Source organism: Leuresthes tenuis, unplaced genomic scaffold, assembly GCF_036924035.1.
Source record: "Leuresthes tenuis unplaced genomic scaffold, fLeuTen1.0.hap1 SCAF_3, whole genome shotgun sequence".
Lineage (NCBI taxonomy): Eukaryota > Metazoa > Chordata > Actinopteri > Atheriniformes > Atherinopsidae > Leuresthes > Leuresthes tenuis.
In genome coordinates this window covers 16806620-16827246 of record NW_027325357.1, presented here as the reverse complement: position 1 = coordinate 16827246, position 20627 = coordinate 16806620, and the positions used below count along the sequence as shown (strand labels likewise).

General features: G+C 40.1%; 3 protein-coding genes across 3 annotated transcripts; all 3 read left to right on the top strand.

Moving 5' to 3' along the window:
* Positions 1-926: 926 nt before the first annotated feature.
* slc25a34 (solute carrier family 25 member 34) lies at positions 927-7838 on the top strand. Its single transcript, XM_072382163.1, has 6 exons — positions 927-1024; positions 1410-2157; positions 5172-5237; positions 6098-6250; positions 6350-6484; positions 6610-7838. The coding sequence occupies exons 2-6, from the start codon at positions 1663-1665 to the stop codon at positions 6778-6780; spliced, it is 1020 nt and encodes a 339-aa protein (XP_072238264.1). The 5' UTR covers positions 927-1024; positions 1410-1662; the 3' UTR covers positions 6781-7838.
* Positions 7839-8199: 361 nt separating this feature from the next.
* Positions 8200-11372, top strand: LOC140304020 (transmembrane protein 82-like). Its single transcript, XM_072383041.1, has 5 exons — positions 8200-8263; positions 8861-8926; positions 8992-9441; positions 10877-11052; positions 11193-11372. Exons 1-5 carry the CDS (start codon positions 8200-8202, stop codon positions 11277-11279), a joined length of 843 nt encoding a protein of 280 aa, XP_072239142.1. The 3' UTR covers positions 11280-11372.
* Positions 11373-14463: 3091 nt separating this feature from the next.
* On the top strand, positions 14464-19054 carry fblim1 (filamin binding LIM protein 1). Its single transcript, XM_072382160.1, has 7 exons — positions 14464-14832; positions 16235-16398; positions 17438-17531; positions 17620-17789; positions 18110-18288; positions 18482-18602; positions 18764-19054. The coding sequence occupies exons 1-7, from the start codon at positions 14475-14477 to the stop codon at positions 18863-18865; spliced, it is 1188 nt and encodes a 395-aa protein (XP_072238261.1). The 5' UTR covers positions 14464-14474; the 3' UTR covers positions 18866-19054.
* The last annotated feature ends 1573 nt before the right edge of the window (positions 19055-20627 follow it).

Below are 20627 nucleotides of genomic sequence, written 5' to 3'. Positions count from 1 at the left end.
GTTGTGTCATGGTTTGTGACCTGAATGATTTTTTTACTTAGTAATAGCTGCGGTGGCAATCTACCCTCAGTGTAAAACAGTGACTATAAACTGATATTTATATAATACAATAATTATTCAGCAGTGTCCCCTGAGACTTGGATGTGGGGCCTGTCCTCTAAAGGACAAATCCTGACCTTTTTTTGCCTCCATAAGAAGTGTTTTACAGTATATTCTACAGGGAAATTTACAAACCTCCAGGGAATATAGGATCATATAATGCTAGAGAAACCTAGGTCCGGGACACCTATAGTAATGGACACTAGTAATGGACTTTGCAATTGGGTGTTTTTGTTAACCACTGTTTTTAAAAGACTCTTCTACACCGAGATGCCTGGTTTCTACCCTGCTGGTGCCTGGAGTGCTTGTACTTTGTACAAAAGCGACCTCTAGTGGCTGGCCTGGATATAGCACAGAGGAAAGTGTTAAGTCATCTGAGCTGAAAGCAGCATCAGTGGCTCCAAATGCCTTTTACAGTAAACACATTTTGACTACAAATCCCTCTGAGCATTCATTGAATTGGAACAGATCAGACACATTGTCGTTGTGTATTTAATTAATCATTTTTAGACAAAAAACATTAAACAAATGTATGTAGCATATGAGGTAGTAAGAAAAATGTTAATCAAATGGAAAAGTGCCCTAAATCGAAAACTGTGTGTTTTGGGTTATCCAGATAGTGTCTTCAAAAGGTTGTTTGTTTTGACACCTCTGTCCTCCTTTCCTATATACTCTCCACCCTTTCCTTTCTGAGCATCACTAACCTTTTACCCAGAGAGATCCTATAGGGCCAGAACAAGGGCAGTACACGGCCGAGCCACGTGATTGGTGCAGACCACGGACTGTGGTGAGGTGGCAAGCAGGACTACAACTGGATTGGCTCTGATGTGAGGCAGAGGGAGGAGAATTTAACAATGAGTGCACTGAGGACACATGTTTACAATGATGGGGGGACAGAGGTAGAATGGAGCTGCACTGGAACACTGTGAGTTTCTCAATGAAGTTACCAGTTTCTAGAGATAACTTTAGAAATTCCACTCAGACAAATTCTCTTTTTGGCCTTGCTTGTCTCTTTAACTTGTACTTGCATGTGCAATTGATTCCTCTTGGTTTCCAGCTGCCATCTCTTGTGCTGATGAAGGTTTTCAGGAATAGTGTGCAGTGAATGATTGGAGAGTTAGACAGCAGGAAGTTACTTGTTTCAAAATGTCTTGCATGTGATTAGAAGAGCCTGATTGCTTCCATTCCAGGAAGTGCCTGTCACCTTTTCTCGAAAGCAAAAGCTTTTTGTTCTGATATGGAATAAGCTTTTTTTGAAAATATAAACAATTGAAGAGTGTTTACATAGTCATGAGGAAAATCTCTTGCAGATGGTGCCTCACTTGAGCAGACTGGCTTTTCGGGAAGCCGACAGAAGTCACTGCAGATGAACTCCAGAGAGGCGCAGTATCCTGCCGTGTCAAAGAAGAAACATGTAAAACTGTCAATTAATTATCACAGCAGCTGAGAACATTTTTTTTTCTGACCTTGCTGTACTGTAACAAGTACAAGACACTTCCTGCTCCTCACTAACTGACACACAACAAGAGCTATCAGGACAAACCGTACGGGTCAGTCTCAGGGATGACCGGTGCCCAGCTGCTGAAATCTTCACCCGAAGAGTCTGTATTTGGTGGTCAGCCTCCACACAGGATGGCATCTACCGCAGTCCCCAACAGTGTTTTCATCCCTTCACAAACCCACCCAGCTGTCTGGCCTCCTCTGGACTTCGCCCTGGGCGCCCTTGCTTGCTGCGCAGCCTGTGTGTTCACCAACCCACTGGAGGTCGTGAAGACCCGTCTGCAGCTGCAGGGGGAGCTTCGTGCTCGGGGATCCTACCAGGTGCACTATCGGGGAGTCCTGCAGGCCCTCTGGGTGGTGGGCCGTACAGATGGGCTCAGGGGACTGCAGAAGGGGCTGTCAGCTGGGCTGATCTACCAGGGAGTGATGAATGGAGTGAGGCTGGGCTCTTACTCCTACTGTGAGGCTCTGGGTGTCACCAAGTTCCACGGTGGGAGTCTGCTGTCAGGGGCCGGGGCTGGGGCTCTGGGTGCCTTCATCGCCTCTCCTGCCTACCTGGTACGTTTGTGAATTTTATATTGCAACCTTTAAGGAAACCTCTTTTCAAAATCTTCACTTTCTGCCCTTTTGATTTTGCTTTCTGTGTTTTTTTTTCTTTTTAATTTTGTGACCCAGCATCACATTATCTATGTTGATGATTTCATTCAAAAGAAAGTCTTAATCTTTCCAAGGATTTCAATATGGAGGCAAAACTCTCTTAGTTTTAAAAGTTGGTACGAATGATGCAGAAAATGCTGACTTAAAACATTTTTTTGCTGATTCTTAATTTTCACTTTTGTTCTTGTTGATTTTTCTTTCTTTCCTGACAGTATGAACCCAAGAAAGTGCTTCTCTGTCTGGTCAACTTAATTTCATTTGTTAAAGTAGATCCTTTATTGCATTTTAGACCAGCAATGTATTTCAGAAAAGGAAAAAAAAAGTGGGGACAGGGACAATTTAGGACTGTTAATTAGGTGCGTAGAGAGAACATTGCACAGAGGGCATGGCTGTAAGGCTAAACTTGGATCTCTGATCCCTCAGATTGTGCTTCCTCATTGAAGAGGGTACAAATGCATTGCTGACCTGCCTGCAGTCCTCACCTGTCCCCAAGAGGAAATGTGTCGAGAGTTTTCAGAACCAAAAGAGCACCAATGACGACGTTGTACTGCTGCACAAAACAAGACTAAGACATCATTTGGTATCCGCATCAAGTGTTGCTAAAAAGGAATAGTTACAGTAAAAAGTGTATCAAAGCTTCACTGTCACAATTTTTTTAATTTTGATATATTTTTTGGAATACGCTGCAGGCCTGAATTACAGGACACCGTACACTGATAAGTAAGATGACAGCGACATTATGAACATGAAGTATCTTCAGTTCATGCTGTTTGCGATGCGGAAACACAGAAAAATACCAGAGAAAAGTTTAATCTGTTGAGTTTTAAGTTTGTTTTTGACTCATTTTATTCTCTGATTATCATTTTGTGATCCCAAATATCCTGGTTAGTCTGTTTAATGTTTATGAAAAGTGGCTTCCTACGCTCACTGCGTCTTTGTGAAAATTTGGAGTGTTTCCTGTGAACATTGTCCAGAAGGTTGGCTGTTATGCCCTTTTATCTAATTATCTTTTATAAAGTGTCTGCATGTTGGAGTCCAGCAGGTCGAAAACTGAACCTTAAAGGACACTGAAACCCATGCACCAGACAAGAGTGGTGACAGATTAGGTTAAACTCAAGAGTATATGCACGTGATAAAGAAAACCAAGTTAGTTCATTAACCACTGACTCAGCTGACTGGAGCTGAAAGACCACAGAATGTGGATTTGATATGTTTGTTTAAGTACAGTGTGGGGTGATGATGTCAAAGCAAAATATTAATGTACAGTAACTCACAAGCTTTGACTTGGGAACAAACATGAGCTTCTAAGACTAAGCAAGAGTTTATCCGTTGTATTCACCTATAGTACAACTGGATATCTCTACAGTAAACTTAGTCGCTTTTTTGTCTAATAACAGTATTTCTGCCCACATTGATTTTATTGTTGTATTTATCTCTTAAACTATGACATTATTTACCAATAAACAGCCCCATTTTTGTGTTAAATGTAATTTAAAGTTGCTTTGAAGCTTCGGCAGCTTGGTCCCAATAAATCTAGTTGATGTTTGTAGGTATGACCTGTCCAATGTGAAATGAATCCTTTTTGCTTCTTCAAAGAGCTTCAGAAGACGGTTAGTTACGCAAGGAGGAAATTATGCGCTAAAAACTACGAACCGTCTGTCGGAATCATGTTAGAATGGCAAACCGTTAAAGACCGGTCGAGAGAAATGACAGCAGCCGATGAAAAATTACGGCGAGCAAAGAGGCGAGGCGGGGGTGTTCAAAACAGCTGTGTGAAAATGTGTGCTTACCCTCTATCCTTATCCTTCTAGAGGCTTAAAAGAAATAAGTTGCAAAATAAAAGTGTGAGAGATCAGTTAAAAGGGGAAAAGACGGGGAAAACAACAGCAGCTTTGGGAAGCTTCAGTTTGAACCTGACGTTGTAAACAATCTGCACCTGACCTCAAAAGCAAAAACAAGATGCCTCAGCTCGGTTTCAAAGACAACTCGAATGTCTCGGATCTATTTTTTTTCCAGAGTGTTTGTGATGCAAAGCAACATTCCACAGATGGCTTTGTGTTTATCAGGCTGTCCCTAGATCTAGTCTGAAGACATTTTTAAGGTGTTTAGAAAGCGCCACTTCCTTTGTCTGCATGTCACTCCTCGACCAGGTGCCTCTCAGATTTGTTCTTCAACACAAGTGAATGAGTACACACTCTACACAACCTGGCAAGGCTTAGGACACCCGTAATGTTTGTTTTCTGAACACGTTTCCGCATTAACACCAGCTTCCGGTGTCCTTGTCTCGTAATTTACCGCACATCTCCTTTCACACAACTGGAGTCGGGTTGCAGTTGCTTTTCGGGCTCAGCTGTCGGTCCACTCGCTCGGAGCCTTATACACTTTTGCGCCGTCATGGAAAGACAATATTGTGTGGTGACATGTCGACTTGTATCTAGGTCACTGAAAATACAGTCCACAGTGCTTCACCAGCTGCTGGCAAAAAATATACAGTATCTTGTGGTTCCTTTTTCTGTGCTGCTGGCAGGGAAAGAAGGAAGGGAGGGTGAAGGGCATTTCATTTACGCTCTACAAGATCACATAAGAAATGAAGAGTCACCTTTTCCTTTTTTAGGTTTTTTGTTTCTCAGCAGGTCAAGGTTTTGCAATATTCCTGGTTTTGTAATAGTTTCTGGGAAAGGTGCATATTGTGTAAACTCATACTGTTAAACATTGGCAGACTTGCCTGTAGTCTTTACATAATTCATCCTGACATCTGACTCAGATTTTATGACTTAGTGGGAAGTCTTGTTTTTGTCTGTTCTTTGAACCGCTCTCAGCGCAGTATTACTGCCTTTCCATGGTAAAAAAAACTGGTTTAAAAAAAAAAAAAAAGGAAGAAAATTCATAAAAGCTGGAATGTGTTTTCTTCACAGGTGAAAACTCATCTGCAGGCTCAGACTGTGGACACTATAGCAGTGGGTCACCAGCACAACCATCTGGTAAGAAATGCATGTAGAGATAGAGAGTTTCAGTTCTCTATCTGGTCTGGAAAGTGCAAACTGCATATTATTTCATTTGACAGTTTAATTGAGACAGTAAAGAGGCAAACTGTTTTATGAGGTTGTCGATTTACACACCAATGTTTATATCAGGGCTTTTGTTTCAAATCTCAAGCCTCTCTAAAATTTTAGCCGCTGTCAACAAAATTAGTTAAAAAAAGAACAAAGACAAAATATCTAATGTTGAAGCTGAGCATTTATTCCATGAATTAAATATCTTTCCATGATTTCCAGACCACAGGACAGCTTTAAGGTTGGGCCCAGAGACGGCTGCAGTGTTTCTGAATCGTGTTATTTTTTTCTGCATGGTGGAGTTTAGATATTCTTTTGAATTTTACTGAAGCACAGAATGACAGTATTTACATCAGTGACATTCCACCAGTGATGGATGCTATATTTCAGTGTTAAACTTTGTACCAATGCTACCTCTATTGTCATAATACTGAAGTCAGGCCAACTACTTGTTTGCAATCGGCCATGTGGGTACCTAGTTAACAGAATACATTTATAGAGGTGTATGAATACAAAGACAGAAATACAATGTTGGTTGCTTGACTCTGGCATTTCATTTAACAGTTTTAAACTATTAAAATACTAACTGTTATTATTGGGCTGCTTTCCACTGGTATGAATCAAGCTTATATGAATGAAAAAGGCACTTTGATATGCCAGAAAATTCCTCACAAAAGACGTTTCTATCACTCTAAACTACCACCACAAAAGAAAAACCCATGCAGAACCATGAAGTGCTGTTATGTGCTGCCTCCACCCATCTATGCTTTTGTTCCCATTTATTTCAGGGAGTGTCTGATGCCTTTGTTACCATCTATAGAAGAGAAGGTTTAACTGGTCTTTGGAGGGGTGTGAACGGAGCTGTGCCACGGGTCATGGTGGGATCAGCTGTTCAGCTGGCAACCTTTACTTCAGCCAAGGACTGGGTGTCACATTCTCAGGTAGATGTGATAGGCAGCGGACATTTTACAGTACACATGATCCATCAGTCGCCATCTGCCGACAGTCAGATATTCATCTGTTTCTTTCTTCCCTTGCAGTGGTATAATTCAAACAGATGGCTCACAGCGCTGACAGCCGCTGCCATCAGTGGCGTTGCTGTAGCCATCACCATGACGCCATTTGATGTCATTAGCACGCGGCTCTACAACCAGCCAGTGGACGAGTTTCGCAGGGTGAGTTTACATGATCCCTGCTGATCGACCATGGCTTCACTCAGTTGTTTGAGTTTTCATATGAAATGCAAAGTAAGATTAAAAAAAAAAAGTGTGGACTTATGTTTGTCTTATCTGCTTTTTAGGGGCGCCTGTACCATGGATTTTCAGACTGTATGCTGAAAGTGTGCCAAGCTGAGGGTCTGTTGGCGTTATATAAAGGAATGGGCCCCGTTTTCCTGCGACTAGCTCCACACACAGTGCTCAGCATGTTGTTCTGGGATCTGATGAGGCAACAGGCAGTAAAGGACACCTAGAGTCTGAGAAGGAGTTAAAAGACCCCAAAACTTGCAAACTGTGTGGACTCCTTTATAGATAAATGTCACTGAGTGAGAAGCAACAGCATGACATGTTTGGAAATCTACATTTTCACATTCTTGCTGGGACTTACCTGTGAACACTGGCACCAGCTGCGTATCTGTGTGATAAATGCAAAGCTCCAGCCCGTAGATGGCTAACTTATCTTATTTTTAATTATGTGAGGGTCAGTGTTTTTGCTGTGACCAATGACTTCTTGGAGTATTGAGTTTCTCTACTCTGGACCAAGAAAATAGTCAAGCAAACAACTGTCTCTGAAATGGAGAATATTTGTGTCTATACATGTGCACAAATTCATTATTAAATTAAAACACAATCCAACATGCAAATTCTGAAATGCTGGAATTGTTGGGAGCAGGATTTTCATGACCATTTCACAAAGCCAAGCCGTCTACTCTACTTCGAGTCTTTTGGCCAATGCCTAACTTACAAATCTGAGATTTATATCACATCAGCTGTCTTCTAGAAAGCAAACAAGTAAAATGGCTAACTTTTGCTTTCAGTGAGTCTTGTTCTGCTTCAGGAGGCACAGAAAAAGAGATAGACATGGTGCGCAAAGCATTTAAGATATTTAGAAGTTTCTGTCAAACTCTGCAATATATATGTTTTTGGATCAGCTTTTACCTCTCAATACCTCAAATAATTAATTTTAAATGTTGTTGGCTCTTGTCATCATCGCTACTGGAAGAGGCTTTTTAGTGGAGAGTTACCAACAGAGGGAACATGTCTAAATGACTAAAAATAAACTCTCTGTTCCATGTAACAATCCAGAATAAGTTCTTTATTTGTCACAGCTTCATGCATTATTCTGGCTGCCCTATCTCTTATATTAAAAGTGAAAATCTGATGAGATTTTAAAAGAAAACGCTACTGTACCTGCAAAAGCCAGGAATGTCACTTTATCAGGTTGTTATTTACAGATATTTAACACTTTAGGTACTTTAGGCCTTTGAAGTGTGGTAAACAATGATAATAAAGATGTTATTTGTAAAAAAAATGTGTTGCAAGTGTTCATGTATCCTCCAGGGCTGAATTTTTGGTATTCATGATACAAATATGATGATACAAACTTGCTCATTTTGTCACTGTACTCTAAAAGAAGCAAAAAGATTTAACTCAGGGTTTGTAACAAAAATAGAGACTGGAAATTAAAGTGCTTCTCTTTTTACAGGCTCAAAGAGAGTTTGATTATTATTATAAGTTGGATCTAATGTGCTCATTTTAATTGGTGGGGGGTTTTCTTTCAGTCTTGCGAAAGCCGTTAATTTGCTCTGAGAATCCAATCATCCTTCAGTCTCTTTCATCAAGGAATGATAAGAGTGATAACTGCAGTCAATTTACATTTAACCTTTGGACCAATGGAAGCATGGCTGACCAGCAGGAAGAACTACGGACAACATTACATCTTTACCAAAGGTCTGGGTTAGAGGAATTCAGCATTGACTTACTTGTAGTTTGTGCAAAGGTTTGAGGTTGGAGAGGCATGAGTAAGAGAATACAGCACCTATTTTAAGTGTCCTTGTTAAGAAGTTTTCTCAAAGCTGTCAAAATGTTCTCTTGGATCCTGGAATGGACACCTTTTAATTCAAATCCAATTGATGGTTTTTTTCAAGGTCAGTTTTCAACATGTTGTCTGTCTTATTGCCATCACACTTTTGATAATTATCTTTAAACTCTTCTCTAATAATGCATTGTGTCTTTACAAATGATTGGTTGTGTTGTTGTTTGCATTTTAAAGGACTTGTAGGCGCCTGCGGAGTATCAGTTCTGTATAATCTTATGAGAGTTTACAACTTGATTCAAACATGCAGGTGAGCCTATTCTTGACAAAGAGGAGGAGAACATGTATTTCAGGGGAAGTGCATTTAATCTCTAAGTTTCTCTTCACACAGTGATTCTGACACTGAAAATGGAAGCAAACGGAGGTCATTTTCACCAGGAACTCGTCTAAGAAGGAATTGGAGAGCAGCTCTCCAATTCTGGTGCCTGACTTTCGTCCTGTCCCTGGTGGGCCCGAAGGTTTCTTCGCTCATAGTGCTGGAGTTTTCACTCAGAGCCATTTCTACGTGGGTGTCAGCAGCACGAGTGAGTTCCTCAAATTGACAAGCGAATGAGTTGATAAGACTGCTAATGGTTTGCGCTACATGTAGTTTGCCTGTTGATACATTTCCATCTTTTTCAGGATGCTGATACAAGAGGTCTAGACTTGCTCCTAATCCAGTGTCAGTTTTCCCTGGGCTGCAGCCTCACCTGTACTCTGGCTTTCCTCCATCAGGGGGCTCTACACAGCTCCATCAGCCTGTTTTTGGCAGCTGCTCTCAGCTGGGCACTGGCAAGCTACAGCAGCAGTCTGTTGAGCCATGTGGCCAGACTCTTCCCGCTGCATAGCACAGAGCGTTACTGTGGGAGGTGCATCAGCCTGCTGACCTCTGGACACAACTTGCAGGCTTCACTGCAAAGAGCGGTTGTCTTGGCTTTTGCTGTAGGGGCTGTGGCTTCCACTGCTACAGTTTTTGACCACTTCTTGTCCCAGAAGGATGCTATAAAGCTCTGGACTCCACTGACGCTCTGTTACACCATGTTGGTGGCCTATTCTCAAGGTGATGGTCCGAGCAGTTGTGCAGACGGTGATACCCAGTGAGGGGCACAATTACCACATGGTGTACCAGCAACATCCAATGTGCACGTTGAAAAATTAGCTCAACTAACCTGCTAAAACCAGGACATAAATGACATTTCAAAGAACTGAGAGTACTAAGACATGAGCAGAAAGCATAACTGAAAGTAATCAATAGGCAATAGAGAACCAAAGAGAAAATGAACAAGCAAGTAGAATTTTATTGAAATATCTAAGTAAATTATGACTGAATTATTATTGATAGTATGACCAACAGGTGAAATCAGTTAACAACAGATTTATCGCTGGATTTTTTGTGAAATCCTTTGTGTTAAAAGTAGAAATTACCCAGTAAAAGTAAAGCTAACTGTTGAAATTGTTGATAATGTCTGATTTGTAGAGTTGAACATCTGAAATAATTGCCTATAATGTGGATGATCAGATTAAATCGTTTGCTAGGATTATTGGATAAACGAACTAGATATAAACTAAGATGAAAAGGCTTATTGCTAATGTAGAGAATTTGCTAAAATGATAGATTAAGTTTAAGTTGTTAGCTAACAGTATGGTTTGTCAGCTGAAAAGTTCAGTGAAAGTATGGATAGACAAATTCAATTCAATTCAATTCAATTTTATTTATATAGCGCCAGATTACAACAATTGTCATCTCAAGGCACTTAAGTAATATAGTCCAATTCAAGCCAATTGGAATTAAATTCAATTAGATGCCAAAACTATAGCTATTAGTTGAAATTTCTGTCCAAAAGTTTGGATAAGCAGTTCAAACTTATTAGCGAAAAGCACATGGCTCACACCAAACGGTATGCATTAACAGACAAATGGTTGAAATTGGCCATCAAATGTAAACCCGTCAAGTGGATGAGCTGCTTACAATTAGTGGATGAACTGTTTTATTTAGAAGTTAAAGCATAAAAGTGTTCTCTAACAATAACTGATTAATTGAAAATGAAAAGTGTTCCAGGTCCATCTTCAAATGATTAAAAGCACATTTAAACACGACAGGTTTTTGAGTCGGTGAGTATAACATGAGATGAAAGGTGCACTGTTGTAGGGAATGAAAATGGTTCTTAGATAACCAAGTTAATCCCTGGTGAGGTTGGTCAGCCGAGGATGATAAATTAGTAAAGACACATGTGGTCACTGCAGACAACGTAATGAAAGACAGACCGTGTCAGCAGCGGTAACACTGACATGCAGACAAAGACATTGCAAAAGGAATAAAAACGACATCAATGCTGGTGAATAATATATGCCTGTGAAAGGCAGACCACAGCTGTGGCCATAATTAAATGGATGATTTTAAAAACACAAGCCACATTTTAGAAAAAAAATCAGCCATAAGCACAAGACCTCTTGACCTCTGGCTGGTTTAACATTTTTTTTTCTGTCATTTACAGAAGATCAGACCAGTCCAGAGAGCCTCTTGCACACTGTAGTGTTGCGAATAGGAGGCTTGCTGGTGCTCATGTTGACGTTGGGCAACTGGTCCGATGTTCTTCACATGCTCATCGCATTTCTGGGGGAAGCCGTCTGTCTGATGCCCTCTCAAGATCTGCTGCAGGCTGTCCTAAAGGTCTATGTGGATCAAATAATTACATTATTATATTACTATTTACCCTGCTTTATCTATCCAAAAATATGTATGTTTTGATATTAATAATAGAAATGAGAAGATGGCTGATGTCAAGAAATTTGTTGGAATTGATTTCACAGGAAGAACGGGAGACCAGCTTGAGGAATGACGAGGACAAGTCCAGTCACAAAACGAGGACAAGACAAAGATCATCAGATGGCAGTTAGTGGTGCTTCAAGATATTGCTTTGAATACCGAAGACCAACTTAAATGTCTGGATGTGCTAATTCTCAGAATTAAAATATTTTTTGGGTACACTTGCATAAGTGAGTCTTTCATATTGTTGAGTTTTACTTTATTTAATTTTCAATGTAGTCTTTGGATAATGGTTATGAGCAGATATATGTGTGTATGTATGTTAAACTAAAAATGTTTCCAAGATGTACATCGGTAGAAAGGATCTTAATACCAATAAGCGAGTTGTTAAGAGTCATTGAGTAAACTACTGTTTAAATATGGTGGCCCAACAATTTTCAGTGAAGTCTGGGATTTTTTTTTCCCCGTATAAAGCTTCTTTCAATATTTATGAAGAAAAGCACATTTCAAATATGTTAGCACAAGAGGACCTCAGTGGTCCATTGATTGCGACCACATGTTAGCATCTGAAGAGGCATTTCCACCCATTTTACTCATTAGGAGGAGTTCATGTGAAACGAGTTTCTTAATGACTTCTGTGATTTCTCTGGTGAATGTTTGTGACTTTGAACTCAAAATTACACCATTTCAGCCCCTGAATGTTCGATGCACATGAGTGAAGTTGTGGCTTCTTGCCCTGATATGAACAAAAAGCACTCCCCAGCAGACTGTAACTCTATTAAGTAGGGGTTTTCAAAATGTGAGGTTGGCCTATATGGGGGCTCAAACAAGTTTTAGAAGAGGCTCATTGGATGGAGGTGAAAAAAAGATTACGGCAGTTAATGATGGATTCATTTAAATCTGTGTGGTCTTGAATACATTTCCAGGGGAAATTTAAAAACTGATAGATATTTAAGAACAGGATATGTCAAATAGCAGTATGTGATTAACTTTGCATGCATGTTAAGTGTACATGGGATCAAACAATACAACCGTAATTCTGTTTGGAATTAAGCAGAAGTGAAAAACTGAAATGTGCATGGCCTGTTTTTCCAAATCTTTCCTGAAAACCCGTGCTCTTAACTTTAAAAAAGTGAATAAAGTCAAGAGGTAATGGGTTAATTGTGATTTTGAGTCTACTTTACAAATGGCAATTTTCAGGAACTAAAAAATGTGGAATTTGGGGTTAAGAACCCTCACCTGACTCACTAGTTAAGAAACCTGACCTCTTTTGACATTTTATTTGATTCTTGTTAGCTGTAGAGTAGAAATTATGAGATGAAAGTCGCCTTGAACTGCAGCAACAGGTTTTTAAAATATATGCTGCAAAAAACTGCAGAAACCATATAGGAAGCAGTGAAGGAAAACTCTTTGAATTTAGCTAATGGAAGTAGTGGGATCTTTGTCTTAAAATAACTGACTTAACTGTAAACTAAAAAACAGTTTTAAAAGAAGTACATTTTCAACTTTAAAAAGAGTTTTTTCAGGAAAAAAACATTTTACTCCATCTTGAGGAAATATTGTAACAGTTTATACGCAATTGTTTTCTGTCTACTGTTTGTTTCTTCCTTGTTTCTTCCTTGTCCTTCAGCTTCCTTTCATTCTTTGCAGCCTCCTTTCATGGCAGACTTGCACGCCCACCAAAAAAAAATACTGAGCATTAAAGTAAAAGTTTACATTGTGCTGTTGCTAAGTTAGAAGTGAAAAGCCATGCAGTTAAAAGCAGTGAAAAGGTTCACAGGATTTAATGAGGATTTTGGCCATTTGGAGGGTGGAGCGTGGAGGTCTGGGGATTGTGTCATCATTGGGCATGCTCCCTCCTGCAGCTGTGACATCACCGTAGCATTCCTTTCCTTAGAGCTGGAACAACAGAGACCCCCATCACTCTCCTCAACAACATCTCCTGTTAACCCTATCTGCACATTCCTGCCTCACTCCTCTTTTACACTAACCCACATAGACCTCAAAAGTATGGTTTTTCACTCCATCCTCCTTTTTGGCTTTTAGAAGAATGGACCTCACAAGGTTTGGCCCCACAAAGTACCCATAACATTTGCTGATCCCATAACTGATATAACTGAGATTCACTCTCGTTTTCAACCCCCCTACTAATATCACCCGCTTTCATAAAGCTCTAAGTCATTGGTCTGTAATCCTGCTGCCTTGCACATCACCAAAGCTTCACCTGAGGAGTCTGATGAGTCCACCGCATACTATGATCAGGCTGTGTGTTCTGGTCTGGACATCTGTGGGGGCCCAAATAAAAGTAATGCCATGAGACACTGATAGTGAGTCAAGGCTAAAGTGATATTATGCTGTGGGGGAAGGGAAAAGGGAAAGAGGGAGAAGAAAAAAGGAGGCAGACCCAGTGAGGGAGGTAGGGAAAATAAGGCTTACAGAACAATAAGGCAGAGCGGCACAGAGGAGAGAAAGAGGACAGTCTGAGATAGAGTTGCTAAGAAAGGCACGTACAATCACATCCTGCTGACATGCAGAAAGATAAAGAAGTAGGAGGTGGCTGAGTGTCTCTGTTTATTTACGTCAGGGTTAAAACCTTACTGACTCTGCAAGTGTAAAACACTAAATGTGTGCTTTGGTACAACTGCACAACCGTTGCATAACTTACTGTGGGGGTGTGTTTGCCAAGTTTTCATAGCAGATGAATGTGTCATGTTTTTTACTGAACTTTGCCAGAGATTAACTGTTCACCTTTTACGGTCGGGAGGGAGGTGGTAATGTCATTCAGCCAGAGAAGGAGGAGGGGTCGATGGATGGGAGAGTTGGAGAGGGAGGGAGATAAAGAAGGAAAGGGAGTGGCCTTCTGCAGATTTGTAGTCATCCGTCTCCACCAGACTAAAGTCTACTCTCAGAGGCAGCTCATGGGAGGGAAAATAAACCAGAAGTTTTGAGATACAGAGTAGGGAAGGAGAGAGAAGAAAGCCACAATTCATTCCAGGTATGTAGCAGCAGCACACAACCACTGTGAGTGGGTTTAAAGGAAACAGAGGATTCAGATTCTGTGTCTTTTGCTTCTTGAATCATTCATTATGGGTAGGCAGAGTTGTGAGTGTTTGAATATTCTTCTCCAGTGTGAGAGTGAGCCCTCCTACAAAGTTGACTGAGGGCGTTCACACTTAATATTGTTAAGATGATAAGGATAAAATGTATTGCTCACTATCAGTAAGTCTTTCCTCTATAATCAAATGTTGCTTAAGAGATAATGTTTGTTCTTGTGTTGATTTGTAACTATTGTTTTGCACTTTTCTCAGCTTGGGTTTCATGCAATCATGGCATCTGCAGCTTCATCAAAAAGGATGGTGTCCTCCGTCTTCATCACTCTGGCGTCTCCCCAACGAGCCACTGGGACACAGCAGCAAACCCCCCTCCAAGTTCACAGTGCTCCGGCTCGAGACAAGCCGCACACTGCCCTGAGAGTCAGCTCAGGTGACCAAGTACCTGTACTCAGACATAAGAAAGAGGACCATTCACCATCTGACTCCTACAATTCTGTAAACAGCAAAGGCTGGATTCATGGAGAGATCCCATACCAAGCCCCAGACCATCAGAGTCCAAAACCTGCCCAAACTGGATCCTCCAAAGCACAGCTGCAAAAAGAAAAGGACACAAAAAAGAGGAGCTCTCCAGGTACTCGTGATCAATATGTTTTTGTACAAAACATTTGTATTAAGAAAATGGCCTCTAATCCATCAGGGCCCAACTGATCTTCATCATTTCCCATGGACTGGTCATTCCCTAATATGCTTTCAAAGAGTGCCATATAATCAGTTACAATACTCTTAGCATCCTCCCCACAGCCCAGTTAGATTTGATTGATTTTCTGAACATAATTTCTGGTCATTTTTAGTGTAAACTCTGCATGTCAATTCTACACATGTGAATAAAACGATCTAAAGCTTAGGGAGAAAAACATGCTAATAAAGTAGATAAAGTACATCAATTGGTGTTCCTTGTGGGCAGAAGATGAGACCAAAAATTAGATATATTTGGGAGTGTGGAGGTAGAGCGAAGTGAGCTTAGTCAACTTTGCTGGTGGCTGGAAGCCTCAGGTTAAATTAGCTTCTATGAGCAAAATACAAAAAAAAAAATTACAGAGAAAACAGACAAAAGAAAAATGCCTGAAATCTGCTACAATGATTTTTATAATGTTAGCCAGTCCATTCTCTGGCCCACATTCCTATAGGAAGGCAATGCTAAAGTGTTGGACACTTGCATTCACAAGCTCAAAGAGAGTTATCAGATTTATTGTTGACCTCCTTTTGAGGAGACTTTGTAACTTTAGTTTTATAATCCCATGAGGTTAAATTTCTCCCTGCTATATTAATTTATCTAATCTACTATTTAAAATCTGTGTTTATTTTTCATTTTGAAAAATAGCAAATAGGCGTACAGTCACAGTGTTGAACGGGTGATGATTTGATGTTATTGAGTTGATCGCAGACTCCTCTGTATGTCAAAGTATTCTAGACTCAAATGTGAGGTCATCTACTCTGACAGCCACAGCTTGGCTGAAACTGGGTCATGAAGCAGGACAATGATCCCAAACGCAGCAGAAAATCCACAGCAGAATGTCTGAAAATAAAAGAATCAAGGTGTTGCATTGGTCCAGTCAAAGACCAGACCTCAGCCTGACTGACTGAAATTCTGTGTTTGGACCTTAAGAGAGTCGTGCAGAGACAGATGCTGCAAACCTCAATGAACTAAAGCAGTATTATAAAGAGGAGTGGACCAAAATTCTTCCAAAATGCTGTGAGAGACTGATCAGAACTGCTTCAAGTTGTTGCCGCTGAAGGTGGCTCCACAAGATGTTGAATGTTGAGCATAGGGTGAACTGTTTTTGGACACTGCTTCTGCATTTTGGGGTTATTCTCTCTGATAAATAGTGAGACAGTGTAATATTCGCATGATGCTGCTTTGAACTAATCTTAGTATCTAGTCAGGACCAGATTTTTATTTAAGGAAATCGAAGAACTGACAGAGGCATACTTTCTATTTCAACTGACATTAAATATGTTTTTTTTCCAAACAGAGTTTTTCCCCCCTCCTCCTCCTCTTACTCCTGCATTCGATACCTTGCCTTCATTTCCAGGAGCGTTGCTCTCTGAAGATTCATCACTTCTGCCTCCTCCCCCAGACCAGTCACCTTTCCTCCAGCCTCTGACCCCACACCAGCAGCCAGTTTCCAACAGATTGGTATGAGGACTCATTCTTCACTTTCAAAATTTACTGTGTATTACATTTTCTGTACACATTTTAAAGCAATTTATGCCATCTTTCCTAAGGAAATTTGACCTCAAGTAAGCACAATAGCAAGAGGTCTAATGTTTTCTGTAGTCAGTTGGTGATTATAATACATCTTTATACATTATTTTATTATTTTCCCTGCAAAGTTGGGATGTACAGAGAGACCAACTTCCAACTAACTAAAGAACTTTATAAAGGAAAAGGTCATTTCATCATTTAACAGGTGAAAATGTTTGTGGATACTCTCGAGTCTGAATTTCTTAAACTTAAAGTAATGAAATATACTAGTAGCTGTTTAAAGCAGGCTGTAAAATATGGGACATTCAGATTTAAAGTGTACTGAAATCTTACTACTTCTTACATGAAAGAGTTGAATTGTTGAGTTAGTCTAACCTCAACCAAACTTAGAATACATGTAAGCATGTTTGTCTGTCTAAAATCATACGAAACTGAATTTCTCAAAGTTGGACTAACACTCAGATAATTCAGTTGAAACCTCCTACATGTACACAGCTCTATCAGACTCAAACTGGCCTCGGCACACACACCCGGGTTTTTACCTGGAAGTTACAGAAGATTCCGATGATAATAACAGAGAGTAACCGCAGCTGCTTACAGCACAGAAGAAATGTACAGCGTTTTAAGTCTGTACAGTCGACTGCTCGATTTGGCACCAATTTGCTTTCAGCTAAATCATTTGTCAGTTATTTTGATTCATGATGTAACAGGTCATCCCAGAAAAGCTCAATACCAACAAGCTGAAAGGGGACATGTTGACACATATCAATGACTGACCAACAACTGCAGCTCAAATGACTATTACTGACTATTCCGGATGACTGTCGAGGTTCCAACGTTTATCTTTATTCTCAACGCTCTTGCTTTCTAGCATCAAAAATGACCCATGTGGTTCACCTTGAATCGCCAAACTCAAATGTGACTCAGTTTAAAGATCACTTTTAGATTAAGTTCATGTTTTTCATTTAAGGTGCAAACAAGCAAACCATCTAGTTGGTTGAACCAAGAAGAACAAACCGGTGTGGTTACGAAAAACAGCCAGGACATGTGTGGAGTGAGCAAAGGTAACATGATCACAATTTACACACGTCCTGACAGCACACACACATTGCCATAACCTGTTTTGACTTTTCATGTTTGTGCACACTGCAGACTTGTGCGGCTTTTGTCGGAAACCCATAGCTCTTTCCGAACCAGCAATAGAGGCTCTAAACAGGACTTACCATGAAGGCTGCTTCCAGTGTAGATCTTGCAACATCTCTCTGGCTGGTAAATGCTTCTACAACAAGGCAGGGATCCCTTTCTGTGAAGAATGCTACCAGGTAGATCAAAGTCAGCACCACTTCCACCACACAGTGATATCAAGGCTGCAATGAAACCAAGGACATATTGTTGTTCCTCTTGATAAAAATGACTTTCTGACTCGGCGACAAGCGACACAAATAAAAAGTTGTTGAAACATGTTTGAAATTGATCCATCAAAATCACATCACTGTGTAAAACTTTCTTCTTCCTGGAAAAGTCGTTCCAGTCGAGTACAAATTACACAAGTATAATGGCAATAAATATAAAGTGTTAGTGGTCTGAGGTAAAATGTAGTGTTCTGAATTGAATGAACCATTTGAGTTTCTCTGTGTCTTAGGCCAGTTTGGAACTTTGCTGGGCATGTGGAGAGGTTATCGCAGATCACCTAATCCGTGCTCTAGAGCGACCGTACCATCCTTCTTGCTTCACCTGCACGACATGTAAACTGCAAATTGGAGAGCAATCCTTTGCTCAGGGAGAAGTTGGAGAAATTTACTGTCTTCCGGACTACTACAGGTATGGCAGAAAGAAATGATGACAAGCGTTATTTACAGGAAATACAGCTTTTATGCAATTCAATAAGCAAGTTTTATGAAGACCAACATGATGATTTTACTTTCCACTTGTCACTGCCTTTTTGTTTTTAAAAGATGTCAAACATATAAGACAGATATAACATTTTGTTTCCTCTTGAATTTGATCCAAAAAGGAAATACGCACCAAAGTGTAATGCCTGCAACCAGCTTATCATTCCAAAAGAAGACGGTACTGACAGCTACACTGTTGAATGTTTGGGAAGCTCTTACCACGAGAACTGCTTCAGATGTGAGGTACGCGTACCGGTTGTTCCAAAAAGTTGGGACACAGTGTGAGATGAAAATAAAAACTCAATGCAACCATTTTGTTTTTACCTACACTTTACACGGAACTCCAAGTCAATAATGCAAAGCCAGAAACATATTATTAAAGAAATCTTTCATCTGATCTGCAGGTCTGTCTCTTCGAGTTCTCCAACGAATACAGCTGCTATCCATTAGAGGGGAAATTGCTTTGCAAATCTTGCCACGAGGACCTGGTTTCTGGGCAGCACTAACATCCACCTTACAGCCTCGGACAGACTGCAAGCAAAAAGGAAAGCTGCCACAAATCTGTGGCCGCACAACCCGATGAGAGAGTTTGCATGTACATTTAGGATGAGCATACAGGTGCCACAATGCCTTCTTCGATAAAGAAATCAATACTTCTACAATATATCTTGCTGTCTGAAGATTATCGTATTCTCCTCTTATACTTGATTGATTTTGCACTTGAGGAAAATGCACCAAACATATTTATGCAACTGACTTTACAACTATAATCTATACAAGAATTGGTAGAATCTCAACCACATGAAGTTAGTTTTAGACGAAAGAAACATTTATAGAAAAGTAAAGTAATATATTATATCTCAAAGCAAGCAAACTCCAACATTGGCAACTTAACATTTATTATAATATGTTGTGTTTTGCACATACAGCACACCTGTGTATTTGGTTCACAACTTTGGAACAGGTAAGGCAGATAAATTCCAGGAACAAATGAAGCAGTAACAGAATAAACTTGAGGTAACCTGGAAAAACGCAGCTCCCATTTTGTCTTCTGCCTCAAAAACACTAAATTATTCACACTGATTTGACACCATTTAACAATGCAGTCAGATAAACTGAAATATATCATGTTAAATCCTTATCTTAAAATGGCTTGTTGAATCATTCCTATGTATTTTTTTTCTATGTATTAAATCTTTTTTTGAAAAAAATTGTTTTATCATGATTCATGTTTCTATTTGATGATAAAGTATTAATAAAACAACACTGTATGCTAATGTTTCGACCAACAGCTGTGGCCAAAACTTTGACACTACTGCACTGGTTGTCTACATGAAAGTTGGAATTCATATTGTGGGTCTGCTTTTTGGATATATCTTGACCAGCTTTAAATGAATGCAAAAAAAGGCAATGTTAAAAAAGACCTTTTTTTGTCAAGCAACCCTGCAGGAAAGCAATGGTATTTCCTGAATGACTTTTTTCTTCTTTTTGCTCATTTTGCCAATCCAAATGATGAATCTCTAAAAATAACTGAGAACGATTAAGAAAAGAATTTTATTTTATGGTTAGAAATCAGGGCGGTGCGGTGTGGTGGCTAACATTGTTCCCTGACAGTAAGAAGGTTCCTGGGTTGACTCTCGGCTGGAGCCTTTCTTTGTGGAGTTTCCATGTTCTCCACATGCGTGTGTGGGTTCTCTCTCGGCACTCCAGCTTTTTCCCACAGTCAAGAAATATGTGACGGTCCATTATTGCCTCAGTGACTTGACGCAGTTGTTTTGTGTAAGACATTATCAGTCTCTGAAATCTTCAAGGTGGAGATTTGACCCACTTTTCTCTTTACAGCGTCACTTCAGTTCATTTAGATTTGCGATATTTGTTTCACGACTCTTTTGAGGTCCCAACGTGGCATTTCAATCGGGTTGAGTTCTGGACTTTGACTGGGCCACTACAACAACTTGATTCCTTTCTTTTTCAGCCATTCTGTTGTAGATTTGCTGCTGTGTTTGGGATCATTTTCCTGCTGCATGACTCACTTTCAGCCAAGCTTTAGCTGTCGAACAGATGGCCTCACATTTGACACTAGAATACTTTGGTATACCGAGGAGTTCATGGTGGACTCAATGACTGGAAGGTGCCCAGGTCCTGTGGCTGCAGAACAAGCCCAAATCATCAGCCCTCCACCACCATTTGACAGTTGGTATGAGGTGTTTGTGCTGATATGCTGTGTTTGCTTTTCACTGAACGTGGTGCTGTGTATTATGATCAAAC